This window comes from Martes martes, assembly GCF_963455335.1.
Source record: "Martes martes genome assembly, chromosome: 6".
Taxonomy (NCBI): domain Eukaryota; kingdom Metazoa; phylum Chordata; class Mammalia; order Carnivora; family Mustelidae; genus Martes; species Martes martes.
Window position 1 is genome coordinate 55,541,060 of NC_137893.1, and position 22,131 is coordinate 55,563,190.

General features: G+C 35.2%; 1 protein-coding gene across 3 annotated transcripts in view; it reads right to left on the minus strand.

Annotated features, from left to right (window-relative positions):
• Window positions 1-22,131, minus strand: part of STXBP5 (syntaxin binding protein 5) — a gene marked incomplete at its 5' end in the record, with an annotated part of 170,167 nt that overhangs the window by 130,727 nt on the left and 17,309 nt on the right. For all 3 annotated transcript variants that reach the window (XM_080806086.1, XM_080806087.1, XM_080806088.1), the window contains 2 exons: window positions 12,703-12,803; window positions 16,787-16,868. In XM_080806086.1, coding sequence (XP_080662212.1) covers window positions 12,703-12,803; window positions 16,787-16,868 — 183 coding nt within the window. The remainder of the gene's footprint in view (window positions 1-12,702; window positions 12,804-16,786; window positions 16,869-22,131) is intronic.

A 22,131-nucleotide genomic window follows, 5' to 3' on the forward strand; every position in this document is an offset into this window, starting at 1 on the left:
TATTAGATTGACCTTTATTGTACAGACAGGTATACTCTAAATATCTTCCAATCTATGGCTATGTATTTTTAATTATTAAAGCTTCTCTCTCTCCTTAAATATATATATGTGTGTGTGTGTGTGTGTATATATATATATATATATAGCAAGATATATATACAGAAATATGACATTATTTGTACATTCATACAAACTATCTAAAATGATTTTTTTTAAGATTTTATTATTAATCGGGCTTCCTGCTCAGTGGGAAGCCTGCTTCTCCCTCTCCCACTCGCCCTGCTTGTGTTTCCTCTCCTGCTGTGTCTCTCTCTGTCAAATAAATAAATAAAATGTTTAAAAAAAAAAAAGATTTTATTATTAAGTAATCTGTACACCCAAAATGGGGCTCAGACCCAAAACATGCTCCATGGACTGAGCCAGCCAGGAACCTCTTGAAAGATTTTTGTATTAATTGTTTAATTATGTGTGCCTCTCCTCCAAATTGTACTCTAAGTCATATTAATAACCTGGACAACATATCCTTTCATATTTTTTCCTTAATGTTCATAAAATACACATGTAAGCCATGAAGAACTGGGGGGGGGGAGTTACCGTTTTTAAAAAGTACAATGCAAATTACTCTGAATTTTGTATTCTTTTTGTAGATGCGGTTTGTCTTTTAACTTTAGGGTAAGTGTGTTATACAGAACTTTTAATCCTTTCCAATAGAGTTGGTGCTTTTCTGTGCATGTTATTTAAGGACACCCTGCCCAGATCTTAAAGATACTCCCTGTATAACATTCTCCCAAGTTTTAGTTTTTCTGTGGTCACTTTACATTAAAATCTTTCACCTACTTGCAATTTATTTTAGTTATGAGGTAGAAATCACTTTTCCCATTTAGATAAGAGTCATCACAGCATTTTTTTATTTACTGCATTTTTTTTTGTTTGCAATTCCACCTCTGACATATGAAAAGTGTGTGCGTGTCTCTCTTCATATATATGTTTGAGGAGTTTGCTCACTGTGTTCTGATCCAAGATCTATAAAGTACTCCTCAAACTCAACACACACAAAACAGATAATCACATCAAAAAATGGGCAGAAGACATGAACAGGCACTTCTCCAAAGAAGACATACAAATGGCTAACAAACACATGAAAAAATGTTCATCATCATTAGCCATCAGGGAGATTCGAATCAAAAACACACTGAGATACCACCTTATACCAGTTAGAATGGCCAAAATTAACAACACAGTAAACAAGTGTTGGAGAGGATGTGGAGAATGGGGAACCCTCTTACCCTGTTGGTGGGAATGCAAGTTGGTACAGCCACTTTGGAAAACAGAGTGAAGACTCCTTGAAAAATTAAAAGTAGAGCTATCTTATGACCCTGCAATTGCACTACTGGGTATTTACCCCAAAGATACAGATGTAGTGAAAAGAAGGGCCATCTGTACCCCAATGTTCATAGCAGCAATGACCAAAGTTGCCAAACTGTGGAAAGAACCAAGATGCCCTTCAACGGACGAATGGATAAAGAAGATATGGTCCATATATACAATGAAGTATTATGCCTCCATCAGAAAAGATGAATACCCAACTTTTGTATCAACATGGACGGGACTGGAAGAAATTATCCTGAGCGAAATAAGTCAAGCAGAGAAAGTCAATTATCATATGGTTTCACTTACTTGTGGAGCATAAGGAATAACATGGGGGACACTGGGAGATGAGGAGGAAAAATGAGTTGGGGGAAACTGGGGGAGACAAACCATGAGAAACTGTGGACTCTGAGAAACAGAGTCTCCAAAACAGTTTTGGAAGGGCGGGAAGTGTGGGCCTGGGGGTGCCTGGTGGTGGGTATTAAGGAGGGCACGTATTGTACGGAGCACTGGGTGTGGTGCATAAACAATGAAATTTTGGAACACTGAAAAAAAAAATAATAAAAGTTCTATTCTAACCTCACAAAGGAATGTAGATGTCCTGGGATACCTGGGTGGCTTAGTTAAGTGTCTGCCTTTGGCTCAGGTCATGATTCGGGGGTCCAGGAATGGAGCCCAGTATCAGGCTCCCTGCTCAGCAGGAAGTCTGCTTCTCCCCCTCCCTCTGCCCCTTGCCCCTGCCATAACTCACTTGTGTTCTCTCTTTCTGTTGAATGCATGCACACACGCCCAAATAAATAAAATCTTTACAAAAAAATAATAAATTTCCCTAGCTGTTTTTAAAAAAAGTAGAAGTCTTAAAAATATATTAAGAATCATACTTAACAATAAAAGAACTGTCAATGTTATTCCAAAATTTTCACAAGCACACAGAATCTTTAATATTAAGACATCTATTAATGCCACAGATCAATAGGAAAAAAGAGAGGTAAGAAATCACACAATAATTTTAAAAAGATGCTAAAAAGGTATTCAATTAAAATTTAACTTCCATAATTGACAACCAACTCTGAGAGGAAAAAAAAAATTCTATCTCAAACCAACATCCTATATTATGCTTAACAGTAAAATCCTAGAAGCAATATTATTAAAATTATTACTAAGAAAAAGATACTTGCTATGGAAAATATCATTAACACTTCTATAAGTTTTTACTAATACAGTAAAGCAAGAAAAAGAAAATAAAAACTTCATCTTCAAAATCACTGCCAAATTATTATATATAGAATTCTGCTGTACCTCCTAGGCATGCTGGTTTAGTAAAAAGAAATCTATTACTCAAAGTTCTTTTTTCTCCCATCTCACTCTTTTTACAAAAAAAAAACAAAAACAACAACAAAAAAAAAACTTTAAAAGCCTTGCTATGGGCCAAGGACCAAGTAGCACTCCGAGGATAATCAAACAACCTAGCTAGTTTGGGATCTATTAGTGGGAGCAATAAAGATTATATATAGAATTAGTCTGGAGCAAATATTCTCATTTTTTTCTGTTTGAAGACTCTCCTTCTTAGCCTATCTCCCAGGTAACCCACACAGTGTGTGGAGCATCATGCCTTCTAGAGAAGAAGAGATTTCCCCCTTTCTGCAAAGGCAATGGGGTAACAATCAATCTATAACTTTTTTTGAGCATTTACTAGATATCAGGATGTGACTGGTGTTGGAAATAAAAATATATATATATAAAATTTATATATTTATATATAGATTATATACACACACACACACACACACACACACACACAGTTTATGTTCTAATCTCTAAAACAATCACAGAACCAAGACAATTACAGTAAGAACAGTATGTGCTATTTTAGGGAAACAGCATGATACTATGGTGTAATACAAAAGAGGCACAGAACCCAGACTAGGGAACTTACAGAAAAAACTAAATGAAATGACAAACACAAGTTAACCATGAATGAGAATCGTTAAGTGTGTTCGAAGCAGGGAGATCAGCTCATACAAACAGGCAGGAGAAAGGATCATTCTTTAAAAAAAAAAAAAAAAAAAAAGGTAAAGTCAAGGTGACTAGATTATAATGCATAAAAAGATGGAGAAGCATAGTGAAATGAATTATGGTAATAAGTAGAGTCATAGACCTTATAAGACCTTTAAGGGAATGCTAAGTATTTAAGAGTATCAACTTCATTTTGAAGGCAGTGAAATACAGTGGACAGTTGTTTACCTACCTAACATCCATTCCACAGTCCACTACTTCCTAACATTATTCAGATGTTCATTAGAGTCTATACCTTCCTCAAGGTACCCATACAATTTAGGAGACACTTAAACCAAACTGAGTTCCAGAGGTGAGCCAAACCAACCAGGGTAAATCCATGCATTTGCTGCCATTTTAAGTCAGGTAATCCAAACCTAAAACCAATTAAGATATATTCCATGTGTGAAGGTCAAATGATTTGGGATCTCAATGACATCTGCAAAACCCTTTCACAGCAGCACCTTGATTAGAACTGACTGAATAATTAGAAGGTGTGTGTATACCAGGGGGCAACACCTTGGGGACTATCTTAGGATCCTGCCTCTAATAGTCTGCCCATAAGCCTCTGAAGAGTCACATTCCTCCCAAATGCAAAATACATTCATCTGACTCCAATGTCTCTAAAGTCTCAACCAATTACAATACCAAGTGCAAGAACTCATTAAAATATCAACTCAAACATCCAAATCTCATCTAAATTTGCTGTAGATGAGTCTTGACTGTAACCCATTAAGCATAGCTCTTGGGCATAATTGCACTCCATCTGTGGATCTACGAAACTAAAGAGACAAACAGTCTGCCTCCAAGACTCCCAGCATTTAATGGTGGGACAAACAGAGGGTAACAATTATAGAAACTCCTGTTCAAAATGGGGAAAAGTGGAAGGTAAAAAGGAGTCACTGGTCCTTAACAGTTTTGAAATCAAGTTGGGCAAATGTTGAATTTTTCTTAATTAGGTTTCAAAGTCTGGGAATAATCCTCTGTAGCTCTCAGCTCCACCCTCTGCCTTTTTCATCCAAGACAGCACTTACCTGGAGCTGGTACTTTTATCGCCTGCTACTGGCAGCAGCCTCCTTTCTTTTCATACTGTCTTTCAGGCCACGCTGGCAATATTCTGCTACATAATTTTCTCAAACTGTGCATCTTAAAGCATTCTAAAGGTTCTTTGGTTTGATTGAAAAGATCTGTGAAGGGGTGCCTGGGTGGCTCAGTGGGTTAAGCCTCTGTCTTCGGCTTGGGTCAGGGTCCTAGGATTGAGCCCTGCATTGGGCTCTCTGCCTGCTTCCCCCTCTCTCTACCTCCTTGTGATCTCTCTAACAAATAAATAAATAAAATCTTAAAAAAAAAAAATCTTTGAAGCACACCCACAATCTCTTAAGAGTCCTTTGTGTAGCTGAATACTTTGACCCTTGTCTTTAGGAGATTTTTAGTAAAAAGTTGTTCAACGACACCTTCAAGTTTTTCTCTAAGCCTCACTGAGAAACAATCTTTTTACCAGCTGGACCAGTGTAGGCATTTCCTAAATCATCAAGTCCTGGTTCCTTTAATAATTCTTCCCTCAATTTCTTTCTTTCCTCTTGCATTTTTTTTTCCTCTTGCATTTTATTATAAAGCAGCAAGAAAAAAATCAGGTGGCTCCTTCATCTCTTTCCTTGGTAATCTCCTCTACTAAATATCTAAGTTAATCACATACACATTATGCAAGAGATAATTTTGTTATGCTTCCCACCATTATATAACAAGGATCCACTTCTTCATTTCCAAAAACATGTTCCTCCCTTCTAAGTTCTCAATGGCAGCAGTCTCCAAATCTAGAGCCCCACAGCTTACCCAAAGAAATTTAGACATTTCTATCACATTCCTCAAATTTTTCAACATCTATTCACTGGCCAGTTCCAAAGCAACTTCCACATTTTCAGATATTTGATATGGCAGCATCTCACTTCTAGGTACCAAAATCTGTATTAGCTTTTGTTTTGTTTTGTTTTGTTTTTGATGTTTTAACAAATTACCACCCAAAAAACTAAAACCAAAACCAAAAACATTTATTCTTTGTTTCTATAGGTCAGAAGTCCAGGCACTGCATGACTCAGAGCCTCTATTCAGTCTCACAAGGCTGAAATACAAACATTAGCCAGGATGCATTCCTGTGTCCCTTTCTGGAGGTTCTGGGAAGAATCAGCTCTGAAGCTTTTCCATGTCGCTAGTAGAAATCAGTCTCATGTGGTTGTAGGACTCAATATCCCTTGTACTGAATATTCCTCTCAGGCTCTGAACCTTTTGCCAGGAAGAGTCTAGTGTCACTTGCTTCAATTAAGTTTACTGAGAATAATCACCCTATCCAAGATCAATTAATTGGGACCTCAATTACATCTACAAAATGCCTTCACCTAGATAAGTGTTTGTGTGATGGTGTGCAAACACAGGGAGCAGAAATCTTGGGACGCATCTTAAAATTCTGCCTACCATACATGTATGTTCAGGAATGGAACTGTTGAGTCGTGGATTATGTGAATACCACAAAAAAATTTTCTGAAGTGACTAACAACACTCCCACTAGCAGACTAGGGGAAGTTCCAACTGTGTCACATCCAAGACAGTATTTTAGCCATTCTGACAGATGTGTAGTGATATGTGGTTGTAGTATCAGTTTGCATTTTCCTCATGAGTGATGTCTGTCTTCCTTTAAAAGAAGTCAGTATATTAAAAAAAAAAAAATTGAAGGATTGAATTATTCTATCATGGGTTTTTAACTTAACCTTCTAAAATGACATTGACCCATATTGTGTCATAGTTATTTAATGTCTGGGCCTCTGATGTAAGCTATTCAAGCATTTTATTCATCTTTGTTATCCTAAATACCTAGCATAATCCCTGGCACACAGAAAGCACCTAATGTTTGGTGAACTGAATATAATTTACCTTCTAAAATGTATTTTTTTTCATTTCCAGATTTAAAGAACTGCTCCCACTCTATATTCCTCCTAGGTCAATCAATAATGTTATAGAAGCCAACCTTTTTTTAGCTAAGACACAATTTGTCTGAGCCACTATTACATTATATAGTTAGATGAATAATATATGCCTTAACTCTACCTACCATTAATATACCTAGCTTTCTTGCCCTATACATAAAAAATAAACTCTATTCATTCATTATTCTGTATTCATTATTTTTCACATGCTTTAGGTCATTGTGCCTATTAGGAGAGATAAATTACTCTTATATTCACCTTTGATTATGTATCGCTCTCCTTCCACATAACCTTTTTTTTTTTTTTTAAAGATTTTATTTATTTATTTGACAGAGAGAGACAGCCAGAGAAGGAACACAAGCAGGGTAGTAGGAAAGGGCCCGATGCGGGCTCCAGACCCCAGAACTCTGGGATCATGACCTGAGCCAAAGGCAGACAGATGCTTAATGACTGAGCCACCCAGGTGCCCCGATCTTTTTATACCTGAACACATTATAAGGACCTTGTGAAACCTGACCAGTCTCTTTGGATATCTCTCCCAATTTCCTTGTCAGAATTTCTTTGTTATTATAGATAATTTTATTCTAGGAAGTTATCCAAACACTTCCTAGCCATCTTTCCTTTTACAGTCTCAAGGTCATCAAATTACAATCATCTTCCCTCTGAACACTGGCAGTTTTCTTCTTTCTTTTTAAATTTTGTCTCAGGACCTGCTTCCCTAAAAACTAGCAAGGTGACTCATCATATCCATAGAATTCCAAAATAACTCTCTTCATGGATTAGAATTAGATGCAGAATAGTATATCCCTCTGTCAGGCTGCCTAACAGCCTGTGTTCCATTCCATTTCTGTGTTCTAGTCCTGAATTTCATCACACGAAATCACCCTCATTTCTAATGCTTGTACACTTTCATTAAGCTGCTTTTAAAGAAAAATATTTTGCCGATATGATGTAATTAACACAAAAACTGTAATACTAGGTCTCTAAGTTGTTCCAATATTATGATTAATTTTTTTTCTTGTTAAATATGTGCAGTGAATTAATTCAAAATCTTTGGAAGACCTGTATAGATTTTTGGGGGGCTGGTATCTAGCCAAATATTCTTTTAAAACTATGCCCGGTTCGTGTGCATACCAAGCAAATTATAAGCCTCATAAGTATGCAAAGCACAATATTTAGGTAATATTTTAATAAGAGTATAATGGTACAAATTAGTTTTTGTTTCTACAATAATTTACTTTTGCTACTAAGAAAATCTGATGTGGGGCGCCAGGGAGGCTCGGACAGTTAAGCCTCAAACTCTAGGTTTTGGCTCAGGTCCTAATTTCAGAGTCATGAGAACAAGCCCCACAGCATCCAGCTCTGCGCTCAGTGGTTGATGTCGGAGGGGTCTACTTCTTTACTTCTCCCTTTCCCCCCAACCCGTTCCTGCACACTGGCACATTCTCTCTATATTAAAAAAGAAAAAGAAAAAAAAGAAAATCTGATGCCTCAGTAGCAGTCACTCCCTGAAGTACCTTACAAGCACCAAATTTTCCACTACAGTCATGGTATCTAAATGAATCATTCCATTTGTCAAATAGTTTTTTCTTAAGGACTTTGGACACTGATAATTGTTAGGAGGAACTTTCTGCTTATTAGTATATTCCATATGATATTATAGTCTCCTAACCATTAGTTTAGAATGCATGCATGTTTATGTTATTCTCTAAACCAATATATGCATCTATCATCAAATGAACAGATATGTGTTAGAATAAAATAAAAATATCTTAAAAGACATGTATTAATTTCAATATTAAAGACTCAGCCATTCAGTGTCTAACATATTTATAGATAAAAATTCTATTCTTTGAAATTTCACTTAGAAAAATTTTTCTTGACCCCAGAGACTAAATAACATTTATGTGAAAGTGTATTACGAACAACAAAGAATTGCACAATTAGAGATATAATTATTAGACAATAATAGGTTCTAAATAGGAAAGCCCAGATATACAATTTAGTCCTTACTCTTAAAATGCTCCATATATTTTTACTTAAGAACTGTTATGCAAAAACTTAACATGGCTGAGAATACTGGTCATGGTAACAATGGTGATGAAAAAAAGACTAGCAGATAGTGTAGTTGCTTATAATGCCATCAATTCCTCCCAGTTAAATTTTCTTTAAAGAAAAAAAAAACCCACAAAGCTAAATGGAACATACTCTGATTAAGAAAATAAAACAAAAAAAAACCTGCCATACAGAATTTTACTTGTCAAATTCTATTTTCCACCAAAGCCAAAGAACCTCTCCTTTACATGTTATAAAGCCATGAAGAGCCAATATCATTGCTTCTAGTGATTTTCTAATGTCAATTAGTTGTTTCTATAAAGACTGCCTAAGTAAAATCTCTGGTATAGCTAATGCAGATACCTCAAGTTACAAATTATTACTTTAAGTAAATCCAATACTCTTATTTTTTTTAAGATTTTCTTTCTTTTTTCTTTTTTTATTCTTTTCTAAGATTTCTTATTTCTTTATTTGACAGAGAGAGAGGTAACACAAGCAGGTGGAGTGGGAGAGGGAGAAGCAGGCTCCCTGCCAAACAGGGAGCCCAATGCGGGGTCGATCCCAGAACTCTGGGATCATGACCTGAGCCGAAGGCTCATGACTGAGCCACGCAGGTACTCTAAAGATTTTATTTATTTATTTGACAGAGAGACACAGTGCGAGAGGGAACACAAGCAGGGGGAGTGGGAGAGGAAGAAGAAGGCTTCCTGTGGAGCAGGGAGCCAGATGTGGGGCTCGATTCCAGGAACTGGGATCATGAGCTCAGCTGAAGGCAGATGTTTAATGACTGAGCCACCCAGGCACCCCCCAATACCTTTAAAAAACAAAAACTATACAGGTGATTTCTAAGGCACTTCTAAGTGCTTTTTATATATTATTTATTTTATATATATTAACTTTATAACATGCATCTTAGGGTTTTCATGAGATAATTATTATCCATTTTACAGATAACAAAACTGATATAGTTAGTAGGTGATGGGGCTATGCATTAAGATTCAACATAGGCAATTAGGTCCAGAGCCTGAACGCTTAACCACTATGGTAGTACATTGTTTTTCAATATAGAGAAAATTGTATCTCAAGCTAAATAATCAATTATAGTAAGAACTAAACTTGACAATTAGTACAACCTGGCTGCTAACCAATGAGGAAATTTATAAGTTTATGTTATCCCCCAACTCAAATTCATTCTATGGAAATTGTGATACAGATTTATTTAGTATGAAGAAATGTCATTTTATTGGGCATCTGGGAAGCTAAGCTTACCTAAACTTTGACCAAGACCCTAAGGGTAAGGTCCAAGTCTGTCTTCTTTACAAATGCATGCTCAGCAGCTAGCATTAAGCTAGCACAAAATAAGTGTTCTATAATCACCTATGGAATAAATGGGGATAAGAGGAAGCTGTTTCAACATAGAGAAAAGAAATAATAAAGATTACATATATCACAGAGGAACATTTTCCACAAATTACAAAACCAAACACACAAAACAGTGAAGTAACATGCCCAATTTCATATAGTTAAATCAAGATATGAGACTTCCAATTTCCATGTTTTTTTCCTTAAATACCATAAAGGTGAAATTCTACCAAAATATCCATATTATATAGTACCGAACAGTACCGAACTATACTCTTAAAAATAGTTGTGATAGAAATTTTCATATTCTGTGTATTTTAGCACAATTTTTAAGTCAAAACTAGAAAAAAAAATCCACATTATGAAAAAATACAACTTAAATCACTACATATAGTTTCTATTTATAAGTTTCTACACTTCTAAGAAAATTTACTTATAAAAATAAGACAATATTATGATAAAACTTAAGTTTAATTATTTAACAATTGTTCAAAATGTAATGAAATAGCTACTTATAAATGTTTGTATTTTTCCTACCTTTCCTAGTTTCAGAAGAAAAAATCCAAATAGCATAAAAATGAAATGGAGTAAAGCTGCCCTATGACCCTACAATTGCACTACTGGGTACTTACCCCAAAGATACAGATATAGTGAAAAGAAGGGCCATATGCACCCCAATGTTCATAGCAGCAATGTCCACAATAGCCAAACTGTGAAAAGAGCCAAGATGCCCCTCAACAGATGAATGGATGGCCCACTGGGCGCCTGGGTGGCTCAGTGGGTTAAACCTCTGCTTTCAGCTCAGGTCATGATCTCAGAGCCCTGGGATTGAAGCCCACATCGGGCTCTCTGCTCGGCAGGGAGCCTGCTTCCACTTCTCTCTCTCTGCCTGCCTCTCTGCCTACTTGTGACCTCTTTCTCTCTGTCAAATAAAAAATTAAATCTTCAAAAAAAAAAAGAAGAAGAAGAAGAAGATGCGGTCCATATACACAATAGAATATTACTTAGCCATCAAAAAGGATGAATACCCAACTTTTGTATCAACATGGGTAGGACTGGAGGAGATTATGCTGAGTGAAGTAAGTCAAGCAGAGAAAGTCAATTATCATTAAGTTTCATTTACTTGTGGAACATAAGAAGTAACATGGAAGACATTAGGAAAAGGAAAGGAAAAGTGAATTGGGGGAAATTGGAAGGGAAGACAAACTATGAGAGACTGTGGACTCCCAGAAACAAACCGAGGGTTTTAAAGGTGAGGGGGTAGGGGGATGGGTGAGCCTGGCTCCACATATTGCATGGAGCACTGGGTATTGTACATAAACAATGACTCTTGGAATACTCCATCAAAAACTAATGATGTATTTTATGCTGACAACATAACACAATAAAAAAAAAAAAAAAAAGTCTGAACTGCTATGTTCTCAGCAGCCTTTTTAGCTTGCCTATTTGGGAGGGCCACTGTGGGCAAAAACCCAGACTTACAAACTGATCTATTTCTATAACCTGAACAGATTAACATGTATCACAGGAGGAATGGTCTGATCCTTGGTTATGCTTTGGGCAGTCTGATGTCTGACTTTCACAGAAGACAGGCCTAAAGACACTGACCCCACTGCATTTAGATGCTACACAGACCCAGATTTCTTAACTTTGGCACATATACATATATACTCACATCTGTTCATGCTTCAAGTACATATATACACACATATATGTAAATGTTCATATATATACAAAAAAATAGATTCCATAAGCAATGGGGCAGGGGCTATATTTCTTGCTCAAAATTCATGCCAAAAGTAAGTTCCATATGAATTATAGATTAAGCATAAAAATGCAAATTTAAGAGCACTGTAAGAAAATATGGGAGAATGTTTAATAAAACTAGGGTGAAAAAGGTCTTTCCAATATACAATGGACTATTACTCAGACATAAAAAAGAATAAAATCTTGCCACTTGCAACAACATAGATGGATCTAGAAAGTACAATGCTAAGAGAAATAAGTCAGAGAAAGATAAATGCCATATGATTTCACTTATATGTCGAATTTAAAAAACGAAACAAATGAAAAGTGAAAAAAAGACCCAAAAAACACTCTTAACTATAGAGAACAAACTCCTGGTTATAAGAGGGGAGTAGATGGAAGAATGGGTAAAAAAACAGGTGATGAGGATTAAAAGTACACTTATCATGATGAGCACTTATTAATACACAGAATTGCTGAACCACTATATTGTACACCTAAAACTAATGCAACACTCAATGTTAATTATACTGGAATTAAAAAAAAAAGGTCTTTCAATCAAAACACAAAACTCACAAGTCGTGTAAGAGATTCCTGTGACCAACTTTTGTACTTCTACAAATTTATCTCAGAGATATACTTGTATAAATGAAGATATATATGTATCATACTATTACAACAGAACAAAATTAACAGCAGACCAAAAATGATATAAATGTCCATTGACGAAGACTAAATTATGGTACTTCCATGTAATAGAATATCATGTGTTTATGAAAATAACTATGGAAAACTGGCTTCTGCCAATATGAAACAATCTATCAAATATATTGTTGCGTGAACACAAATTATAGGAAAAATATGTAATGGCTTCTCTTTTATGCAAAAAAAAGGAGCGCTACCTAGAAATATTTCTGAATATATGCAAAAAGTATTATGTGGTTGTCTCTGGAGAGGAAAATGGGTCTGGAAAGGAAGGAATCTTGCTTTTTATTATATATCCTTTGAAGTTCTTGAATTATTTTTCAGATTGTACATAAAGTCTTTCACAAAAAAATAAATAAGAATAAAATTCAAAGAAAGTATTTCAAAATGGAATAGCAAATACCTTGTACATAGGATAACAGAGAATTCTTACCTTTCTCTGCAAAATTTAAGTGAATGTAGTATGGCAGGTCTCTTTTGACGTAAATTCCATAAATGTAAGGTGTCATCAGCCAAGGCACTCACAAGAGCTCCCTTAAAAATAAAGTATAATATATTTTATATAGAATACATCTTACAAACATTAAAGCTACTAAAGAGCTGCCAAAAAAAAAAAAAAAAAAACTTCCCAAATTTCAAAACTTTCAGCCAATAGATTTAGTTTTGAGAAACATCTGTCTCACTCAAATTCTAAATAGCAGATGTAATACAGTGTGTTATATGTATATGTAAAAAATGTTGAGGGAAATTGGGAGGGGGAGATGAACTATGAGAGACTATGGACTCTGAAAAACAATCTGAGGGTTTCAAAGGGGCAGGGGGCGGGAAGTTCAGCCAGCCTGGTGATGGGTATTGTGGAGGGCACGTATTGCATGGAGCACTGGATGTGGCACATAAACAATGAATTCTAATACACTGAAAAGTAATTAAAAAAATAAAAAATTTTTTAAAAATGTTTTCACTTCTTCAATTTAAAGTATAATTTAGTATCTTACAAACTACAAATATACTAGGATCCAGCTGGATATTATGGTTGATAGCTATGTAAAATTAGAGGTCAGACTATAAGTTACTTGGTCACTATTGTACATCTTCTTGACCAAAAAAAAAAAAAAAACATATGAAGTAACTTTCCCATTTTATTTGGCTTAAGAAAAATTCTTCATAATATATTATACCTAGATCATAATTCTACTAGAATGATACAGAAAATAAAGGTAGCATTCAGCACACTACAACTTCAATATGCAAAGGATTGAACAATCAACTAATTTAGAAAGTTAAAACATCTGATACTACTAAATACTATTCAGTATGGAGAAGAATCTCTGGCCCTATATGAGAATCACACAGGAGGCTCAATCTTACCCCTGACCTCACAAACCAGAATTTTCAGAGCAAGGACCTACATAGGTATATTTGTAAAAATCTTCAGAGGTGACCAGGATTAAGAATCTCTAGACTAAAGCTGATTTATTAAGACACGTACATGTGTTTCCCCAAAGGAGTCAGATTCTTTCCATTTATACTGAGAAAACAAAATAAAAAAATGCAACATGAAAAATTTATGTTAATTTCAAAAAAAGGATTTGCTGTTCTACTCATTTGGGTTATTATGAGAAATTTTAAAATTTCCTTCCTTTAAACTAAGTTTCTCATTTATCAAAGAGGATTAAAATAGCTCTGAAAATTTACATTAAATGATCTTTCCAAGTCTTTTCCACTCTCAAAATTCTATGAGGGTTACTCTATGGCGTAATTCCTACTGCTACAACATGACTATCGGAGAGCAGAAATAAAGTCCATATGCTTTCACCAGAAAACATCCTCTTATCGATATCATTTTGAAGCAGAGAAACTTAAAGATTCAGACTATCAAAGATTTGTACTCTTCACTCTTATTTCCACCATAGACAACTTCTTTCTCAAGTTATGCACGCCATCTTGAAATCTCAAGGAAGAAGAGATGTAGAGCCAAAATGGCAGTAACAGCTGACCACCTCCTATGGTGGCTCCTTTACCTACAAGTGGTCCACTAAATGTAAAAGCAAACAGCTACTCCCAATTGTCAGATTTCTGTAGCATCCCCAATATTTGTATTTTGCTAAGCATTTTTTAAAAACAGCAACATCATTTTTAAGTATTCAAAATGTAACATTCAAACATGTAAAATAAAACAGTCATATCCAAGAACTCAATGTTGAAACTTACTGAAAAGAAACCTCCATGAATGACAATATAAATTACTTAAGATTTCTAAAACATGTATAGGTAATCAATTTGTAATGTTATTTACACTGGTTCATGTACTGCTTTAAGAAATAATCTTAATGCAAGTATAAAGGTGGAGAATAGGTTAGAGGTTGCCAGGGATTAGGGGACTGAGAGAGGAGGGGGGAGCCTTAAGGAATTTCTTTATGATGATGAAATTGATCTGTATCTTGTTCATAGCGGTCATTACACAAATCTGTGTCATAAAAATGCACAAAACTACACACCCACACGGACACAAGAGTAGATGGTGATGAGATCTAAATAAAGTCTGTAGTCTAACTAATGGTAGTATATGGATGTTGTTTTCCTGGTTGACATTATACTATTATTATATATAATGTTACTACTGGGGAACCTAGGGGAAGTACACGCAGAACCTCTCTATTTTGAACATAACTGCCAGTAAATTATTTCATAACAAAACTTTTTTAAATACGAAAAATAAGTCCTTGAGTCCTCATAAATGGGCTCAACAACTTTCTATATTATGATTTCTTTTTAATTTTAACATTTTACAATGCCTATTATACAGTTCTACACAGAATTCTGTAGTTTAAAAAAAAAAAAAAAAAAAACTTCTGGGGCGCCTGGGTGGCTCAGTGGGTTAAGCCTCTGCCTTCGGTTCAGGTCATGATCTCAGCGTCCTGGAATCGAGTCCCGCATCGGGCTCTCTGCTGAGCAGAGAGCCTGCTTCCCCCTCTCTCTCTGCCTGCCTCTCTGCCTACTTGTGATCTCTCTCTCTCTGTGTCAAATAAATAAATAAAATTAAGGAAAAAAAAAAAACTTCTGACCCTAAAAAACCTAATCTGGGGCGCCTGGGTGGCTCAGTGGGTTAAAGCCTCTGCCTTCGGCTCGGGTCGTGATGTCAGGGTCCTGGGATGGAGCCCCGCATCAGGCTCTCTGCTCAGCAGGGAGCCTGCTTCCCTTCCTCTCTCTCTGCCTGCCTCTCTGCCTACTTGTGATCTCTGTCTCTCTGTCATATAAATAAATAAAATTTAAAAAAAAACCTACCTAATCTAATAATAATAATAATACACTAATCATAATAATAATCTAATAATCTAATAATACACTAATCTTCCGATAAAAATATTTTACAAAAGTTCAGAGGTATCGAGTATTGACTTTTTTCCTCTCACATACGTTTAAGAATTTGTTCCATGGAACCTAAGGACCTGAGGGCAAAAAAAACGTCCACAGACTATCACCACAACTAAAGATAGCAGAGCCTTTTCTGAGGTAATTTCTTTCTTCTAATGACCAGCCTCTCGTCCTCGTCACTGCGTACAGTAAACATCTATTCTCAGAGCTGCTCATATTTTAAATTGTTTAATTTTTTATTTTTTTTTAATTCTAATTAGTTAATATGGACTGTTATATTAATTTCAGGTGTACAATACAGTGATTCAGCAATTCCATACAACGCCCTGTGCTCATCGCAAGTGTGCTCCTTAATCCCTATCACCTATTTAACCTATTCTCTCACCTCCCCTCTGGTAACCATCAGATTGTTCTCTATAGTTATGACTCTGTTTCCTGGTTTGCCTCTCTCTTTTTTTTTTCCCCTCTTTGCTTGTTTCTTAAATACCACAAGAGTGAAATCACATGGTATTGTCCTTCTCTGACTGACTTATTTCACTTAGCATTATACTCTCTTGCTCCAGGTCACTGAAAATGCTCACACTTTTTAAAACCCGCTCACATTATTTACTCTGCTGATAAAATAGTATTTGTTTCCTGAGCTCCTTCCTAACTTTATACTCTATCAAAACAAAAGACATCATCAGTTACTTCAACCAGTAAGCAACACAACAAGAATTCTGGACAAAAACAAGTTTTGTTGTTTTTTTTTTTTTTAATGGATTTTTGTTTCCTGGTTGTATTTCAAACAAGTCATTAGAGAAGTATATTTTGTTATTTATAATAAACTCAATCTCTAAAAAAATTTTAATAAAGATTTTAGTGTTACATAACTTTCAGTATCCAAGAAATAAAATTTAAATGCAGCACCTTGCACCAAGAAGATTTACCTTACACCATTCTATTTGCAACATCTCAAAACATCTTGCATTATTTATGTAACTTCCCATGATGATGCCTTACAATAAACTGCTATTAGCTCTGACCTATAAGAAATTCACTTTTGTTCAAATATTTAAATACGAATGCATGCAAAAAATCTGAAAGACCAAATGTGGCCCTATTTCATATACAAATAGGACAAATTAAAGCAATTCACTAACCTCATTAATCAGGAACTGAAGTTGGATTACTGCAGCTCCACTGTCATGCTGGCAATAACATTCTACTCCTGGACGACCAAAGCTGTCATTAATTTCATTAAGGAGTCTACGGTATGTGTGGGCTTTTTATAGCAACTGTTAAATTACATAACAGACTAATAAATATTCCAATAACCTGATATTCAATACAGGCTATTTATTGAGATTAAGATTCAGAATTACATTTATTACACATCAATCTGATCAACTAGCTTCTGCTGATAATCAGAAGTCTCAGAGATAACAAGTCTAAAAAAAATAATAACCATTCCTTCTACAAAATAAAAGAACTATCAAAAAGAGCAATATACAGAACATGAAATAGGTTTAATACACTTTGGCCCAAGTTTTCTTCTTTCACTTAAAATAAAAAGAGAAAAGGTAGTTGATCTGCAGAGCACCCAATTTTGCCCAAGGCAGCAAACAAATCTGAAAAGCAGAGACATGTCATTTTGGAATAATGTTTTTGGAACCAATCTTTTTACTAGCGTTTTTCATTCCTATGGTATTATTTTTCAATAGTGTAAGTTAATATAATGAAGAACTATATAACTATGTTAGTAATTATAGCATGATGATGTTATATTACTAATGAATGTACCAATCTTTTATAATAGACCTGAATTCAAAATATGCAAACTGATATAAATTTGCATATGATAACAGTAAACACACAACATTCTCTGTGTTAGGCATTATATTAAACATGTTATATATATTAATTTATTTAATTCCCATAATCTATGAAGAATATATAATTTCTCCCCTATAAACAGATAAGGAGACTGAAGCACAGAGAAATCAAGCAACTTATACGTCACACAACTAGAAAGCAACAGAGATAAGATTTGTTTTATGTGGTTTTTTTTTAAAGATTTTTAAATAGTTATTTGACAGAGAGAGACACAGTGAGAGAGGGAACACAAGCAGGGGTGGTGAGAGCGGGAGATGCAGGTTTCCTGCAGAGCAGGGACCCTAGGATCATGACCTGAGCCAAAGGCAGAAGCTTAATGACTGAGCCACCCAGGCGCCCCCAGAGATGAGATTTGAATAAGCATTCTGGCTCCAGAGCCTGTACTCTTAATAATAAGGAATGCCAAATAAAGAACAAAACAAACAAAAACCCAAACACTTAAACAACTTATTAAATGCCAGGCATTCTTACATGCTTTTATCTTCATAAACTAGAAATAAGAAAGTAGCTATTTTAACATGGTGCTATACTAATCTACTTTTCACTAGTTAATAAATATTAATAGAAAATAAAAAGCTAAATCTAAAATTAAAATGTGATTGGCTTTAATGAAATTATAGCCTTCTTTATAAAAATTCATATTGAGGTGTACAGACTATTTCTATATTCTTTTAATACATGTCCTAAGGTTCTTCTTAAGAAAAAATAATCACACCAAAGGTTAAATCCCTATTTTCTATATACTTTTTCCTTCTGATTTCTAAAAGTTTTCCTAGGTGATTATTTCTTTTCCATGACTTTTTTCATTTTATTACCAGCAACTAATTCTTCTATGATTTCATAAATAGACAAATCATGCCTGTTTAGCCTGGAGTACCCTCTCTGTAAACATCTCAAACTTTTATCAGCATCATCGGTATTAGTAGTCCTAGTTTTATACCAATTACCCAAATGCACCTAAAGGAAGCCAGATTTCAAATTGTTACTACTGGCACTTGGTAGTGCCAAATCACACCTGATTGGCCAAAGAAATACCTACATCTATATTCATCCATTTCTTTTGCCAGGATGCTTTTTTAGCTAGGAAAGGGAGTCTAATTCTAATCTCTCCAGCTAAATTATTCTTTCTGGGACCAATTAGCATATTCTGTAATTCTCATTTTATATGGAGCAAAACTTCTCATCTAACCAGATCAGTAAAACTAATAAAAAATGTGTGCTATTATGAATAATCATAAAAATTCCACTTACCTTATTTTTTTCAGAAATCATACATAATCTTGCTCATCTTGTGATATTATCTTCTTTAAGTATGGATCTATTAACTAGATTCAGAATTATTTTTCTTAAAACATAGCCATGGTGCTCCTGGGTGGCTCAGTTGGTTTAGTGTATGACTCGGTTTCGGCACAAGTCCTGACCTCATGGGTCATGAGATCCAATCCCACAACAGACGCACTCAGTGGGGAGTCTGCTGGAGGATTCCCTCCCTTTGCCCCTCCCCCGACATGCATGTCCATGTGTGTGTCTGCTCTCTAAAATAAATAAATCTTTAAAAATAAATTAATTAATTAAACACAGCCATAACTATCCAGGTATAAGATTTATAGTTTAATTTTTTATTTATTTTTATTTTTTAAAGATTTGAGAGCATGTGAGCACATAAGCAGGGGGGAAGGGCAAAGGAAGAGGGAGAAGTAGACCCCTGCTGAGCAGGGAACCCTGATGTGGGACTTGATCCCAGGCCTCTGGGATCAGGACAGAAACCAAAGGCAGCTGCTTAACCAACTGAGCCACCCAGCCACCCAACTTGTTTAATTTTTTAAATGGAACTTTAAAGATAAGTGGCAATGCATTCTAAATGAAGCATTCACATACAATCTCTTGTATGTGATCTCTTTTCTGAATCATTTACTGTTATCCACACATCAGAAAAATTTTAAGTGACTGACTTCATGAAGTCTTCCCAAAGTATTAATCCTGCTTTTTATGTATTTTTAAAAACCCCTCTATTTTGTATTCACATTCTATATTCTTAGAGTAGACTAATTATTAGATTATAGTATCAAATATAACAGGCACAAACAGATGTGGGAATACATGAAACTGATTATTGGTTAAGCAAAAATTTTATAAGCAAATAGATCTACTAATTTGGGCCCACTGGTCTCAAAACTTTTTTTTAAAGATTTGTGTATTTATTTGTCAGAGAGAGAGAGCCAGAGCAAGCGAGCACCCAGCAGGGCAAGCAGCAGGCAGAGGGAGAAGTGGACTCCCCGCAGAACAAGGAGCCCAATGCAGGACTCGATCCAAGGACTCTAGGATCATGACTAGAGTCGAAGGCAGATGCTCAACCGACTTAGCCATCCAGGCGTCCCGGGTCTCAAAACTTAAGTATGCTGTGGGCATCAATCAATATTTTATTCATAGAGACTGCCAAACGTCTGTAAATCCAGGAAGTCAGTTACATGGAGGTCAAGAATGGTTTATTTTTATCTACACATGGAACTACTCCAGACAAAACTATACTTTTCTATGACATTATTATTTATATAGCCACTTTACTTATACCTAAGATGATAAATATACTTCCTTAATATAAAAAAGAAAAACCACTTACTATGTACTAACTTTCAGGCTCTGTGTCTTAAAAGCACAATTGTACTTAATCCTCATGGGAAGTCTGAGAGGTAGTTACTATCCATATTTTATAAATGATAATCCTGAGGCTCAAAGAAATGATTTTTCTCAAGATTACTAATGATTCTCCCTTTTCTTTCAGATAAGGTGGTACTATGCTGCAGCCAGCCTTGAAGGATTCTGAATACTACAAAAACCCTATGGATTAGGGGGAAAACTCGTTAAGTCATTATTTCATAATAACAAAAAGTTTAAAATTAAACTTTAAGGAATTGAAGTTCCTTAAATATACAAATATATATTTATATGCATATATAAAGTATATATGTTATATACTATGAATATATATATGTATATATGAATATATAATCAAAAGATATTAGTTTGAAAGAATACAAATCCCAGAGCAAGTATTTCTCATTCCTGGAAGTTTATCAGATTTCCAGCTCTACTGCAAATTTACTAATCGCAAATTGCCTGAGAAGTAGCCTGGGTAGGTATCCTTTTTTGTTTTGTTTTTGTAGATGCACCACAGGAATTTCTTGGAAGGAACATCTCCTTCCAAGTCAGTTCATATGCCAGCTCTACCAGAACTTGCTGTGACCTGAGGAGAATTATTACACCTCTCCACTTTCTTGTCTATAAAGTACAGATACTAGTTTAGCTTGCAGAGCTCTGGTGAGAATTAAAACTATTGAGAGTGTACTCCCCAAATGGTACCCACCCATTATCATTATTTAACTAGTATATTCATTACTTTAACAAGAACTAAAGATACCTTATAGTAGACATACCATAATGTAAGAAAACAACTTTGACTATATTAGAGCACTAAACAAACATGTCATAGGTGCAAATATTCATATCTTCTCGTATTTTTCTAATGATTATAGCTTCTTGCATATATGGTTCTTCCTAATATTGTTATTACAGAGGTAACAGTTTTATTAGACAATAGACAAACACTGTAACAAAGTTCTGCTTTATAAATTATTCCTGTTGCAGCTATGTACAAAATGAAGACAACCCAGAAGAAAAGGTTATATACTGAACAATTCTACAAAGATATTTGTTAAAGAAATATTGATTATTATGATGCCTGCTCCTTTATGTATGCATTAGTCAACTGTAAGACAAAGCCAAATTGTAAGGCTCCACTGAGTATTTCTTGGTGTCAACGTATTTTACCTTTTAATTCTGAACACCAATGTAGTCTTCTAAAAATAGTGCTATCTGGGGCACCTGGGTGGCTCGGGGGTTAAAGCCTCTGCCTTCGGCTCAGGTCATGATCCCAGGGTCCTGGGGCTCTCTGCTCAGCAGGGAGCCTGCTTCCTCCTCTCTCTCTGCCTGCCTCTCTGCCTACTTAAGATCTCTGTCAAATAAGTAAATAAAATCTTAAAAATAGTGCTATCTTGCTATCATAGATACTTTTAGTCTCCTTTTTTTTTTTTACTGCTTGCCCATCAAGAGCTAGGTTACCTACCTAATCCTACTAGCCAACTTTGTCTCTGAAATAAACCAATTAATTTATATGGCCCATAACACAGGCCACATACCTTCTGCACAGCTACTTAGGGCTCTTGTCCAGAAAAACACCATCATAACACCCAAAGAAGAGCCACCGAAGACAAGCCTAAAACAGGTTGAGAGCAAAGTCTCAGAATGCAAGTCTTTGAGTTTAGACATCCTCTAAGTAAGCAACAGTGAAGACAGAAATATTTAAGGAAAAAAATAATATGATGAAACTAGCAATTACTTGAGAATAATCAGGAAGAGACATGTGGGACAGATAAGCAGAAACAAGGACCAAGACCAGTCAAGCCTTTTTTAATATTGTATCATTAAATTCAAATTCAAAATAAACATTCATCTGATTGTCTAAACAGGGTTTTTGTTTTGTTTTTGGAAAACGAGGAAGAAAGGAGGAATGAGGAAGCCTTTAAGTACATCAGTATTGTCACAATAGTTAAGA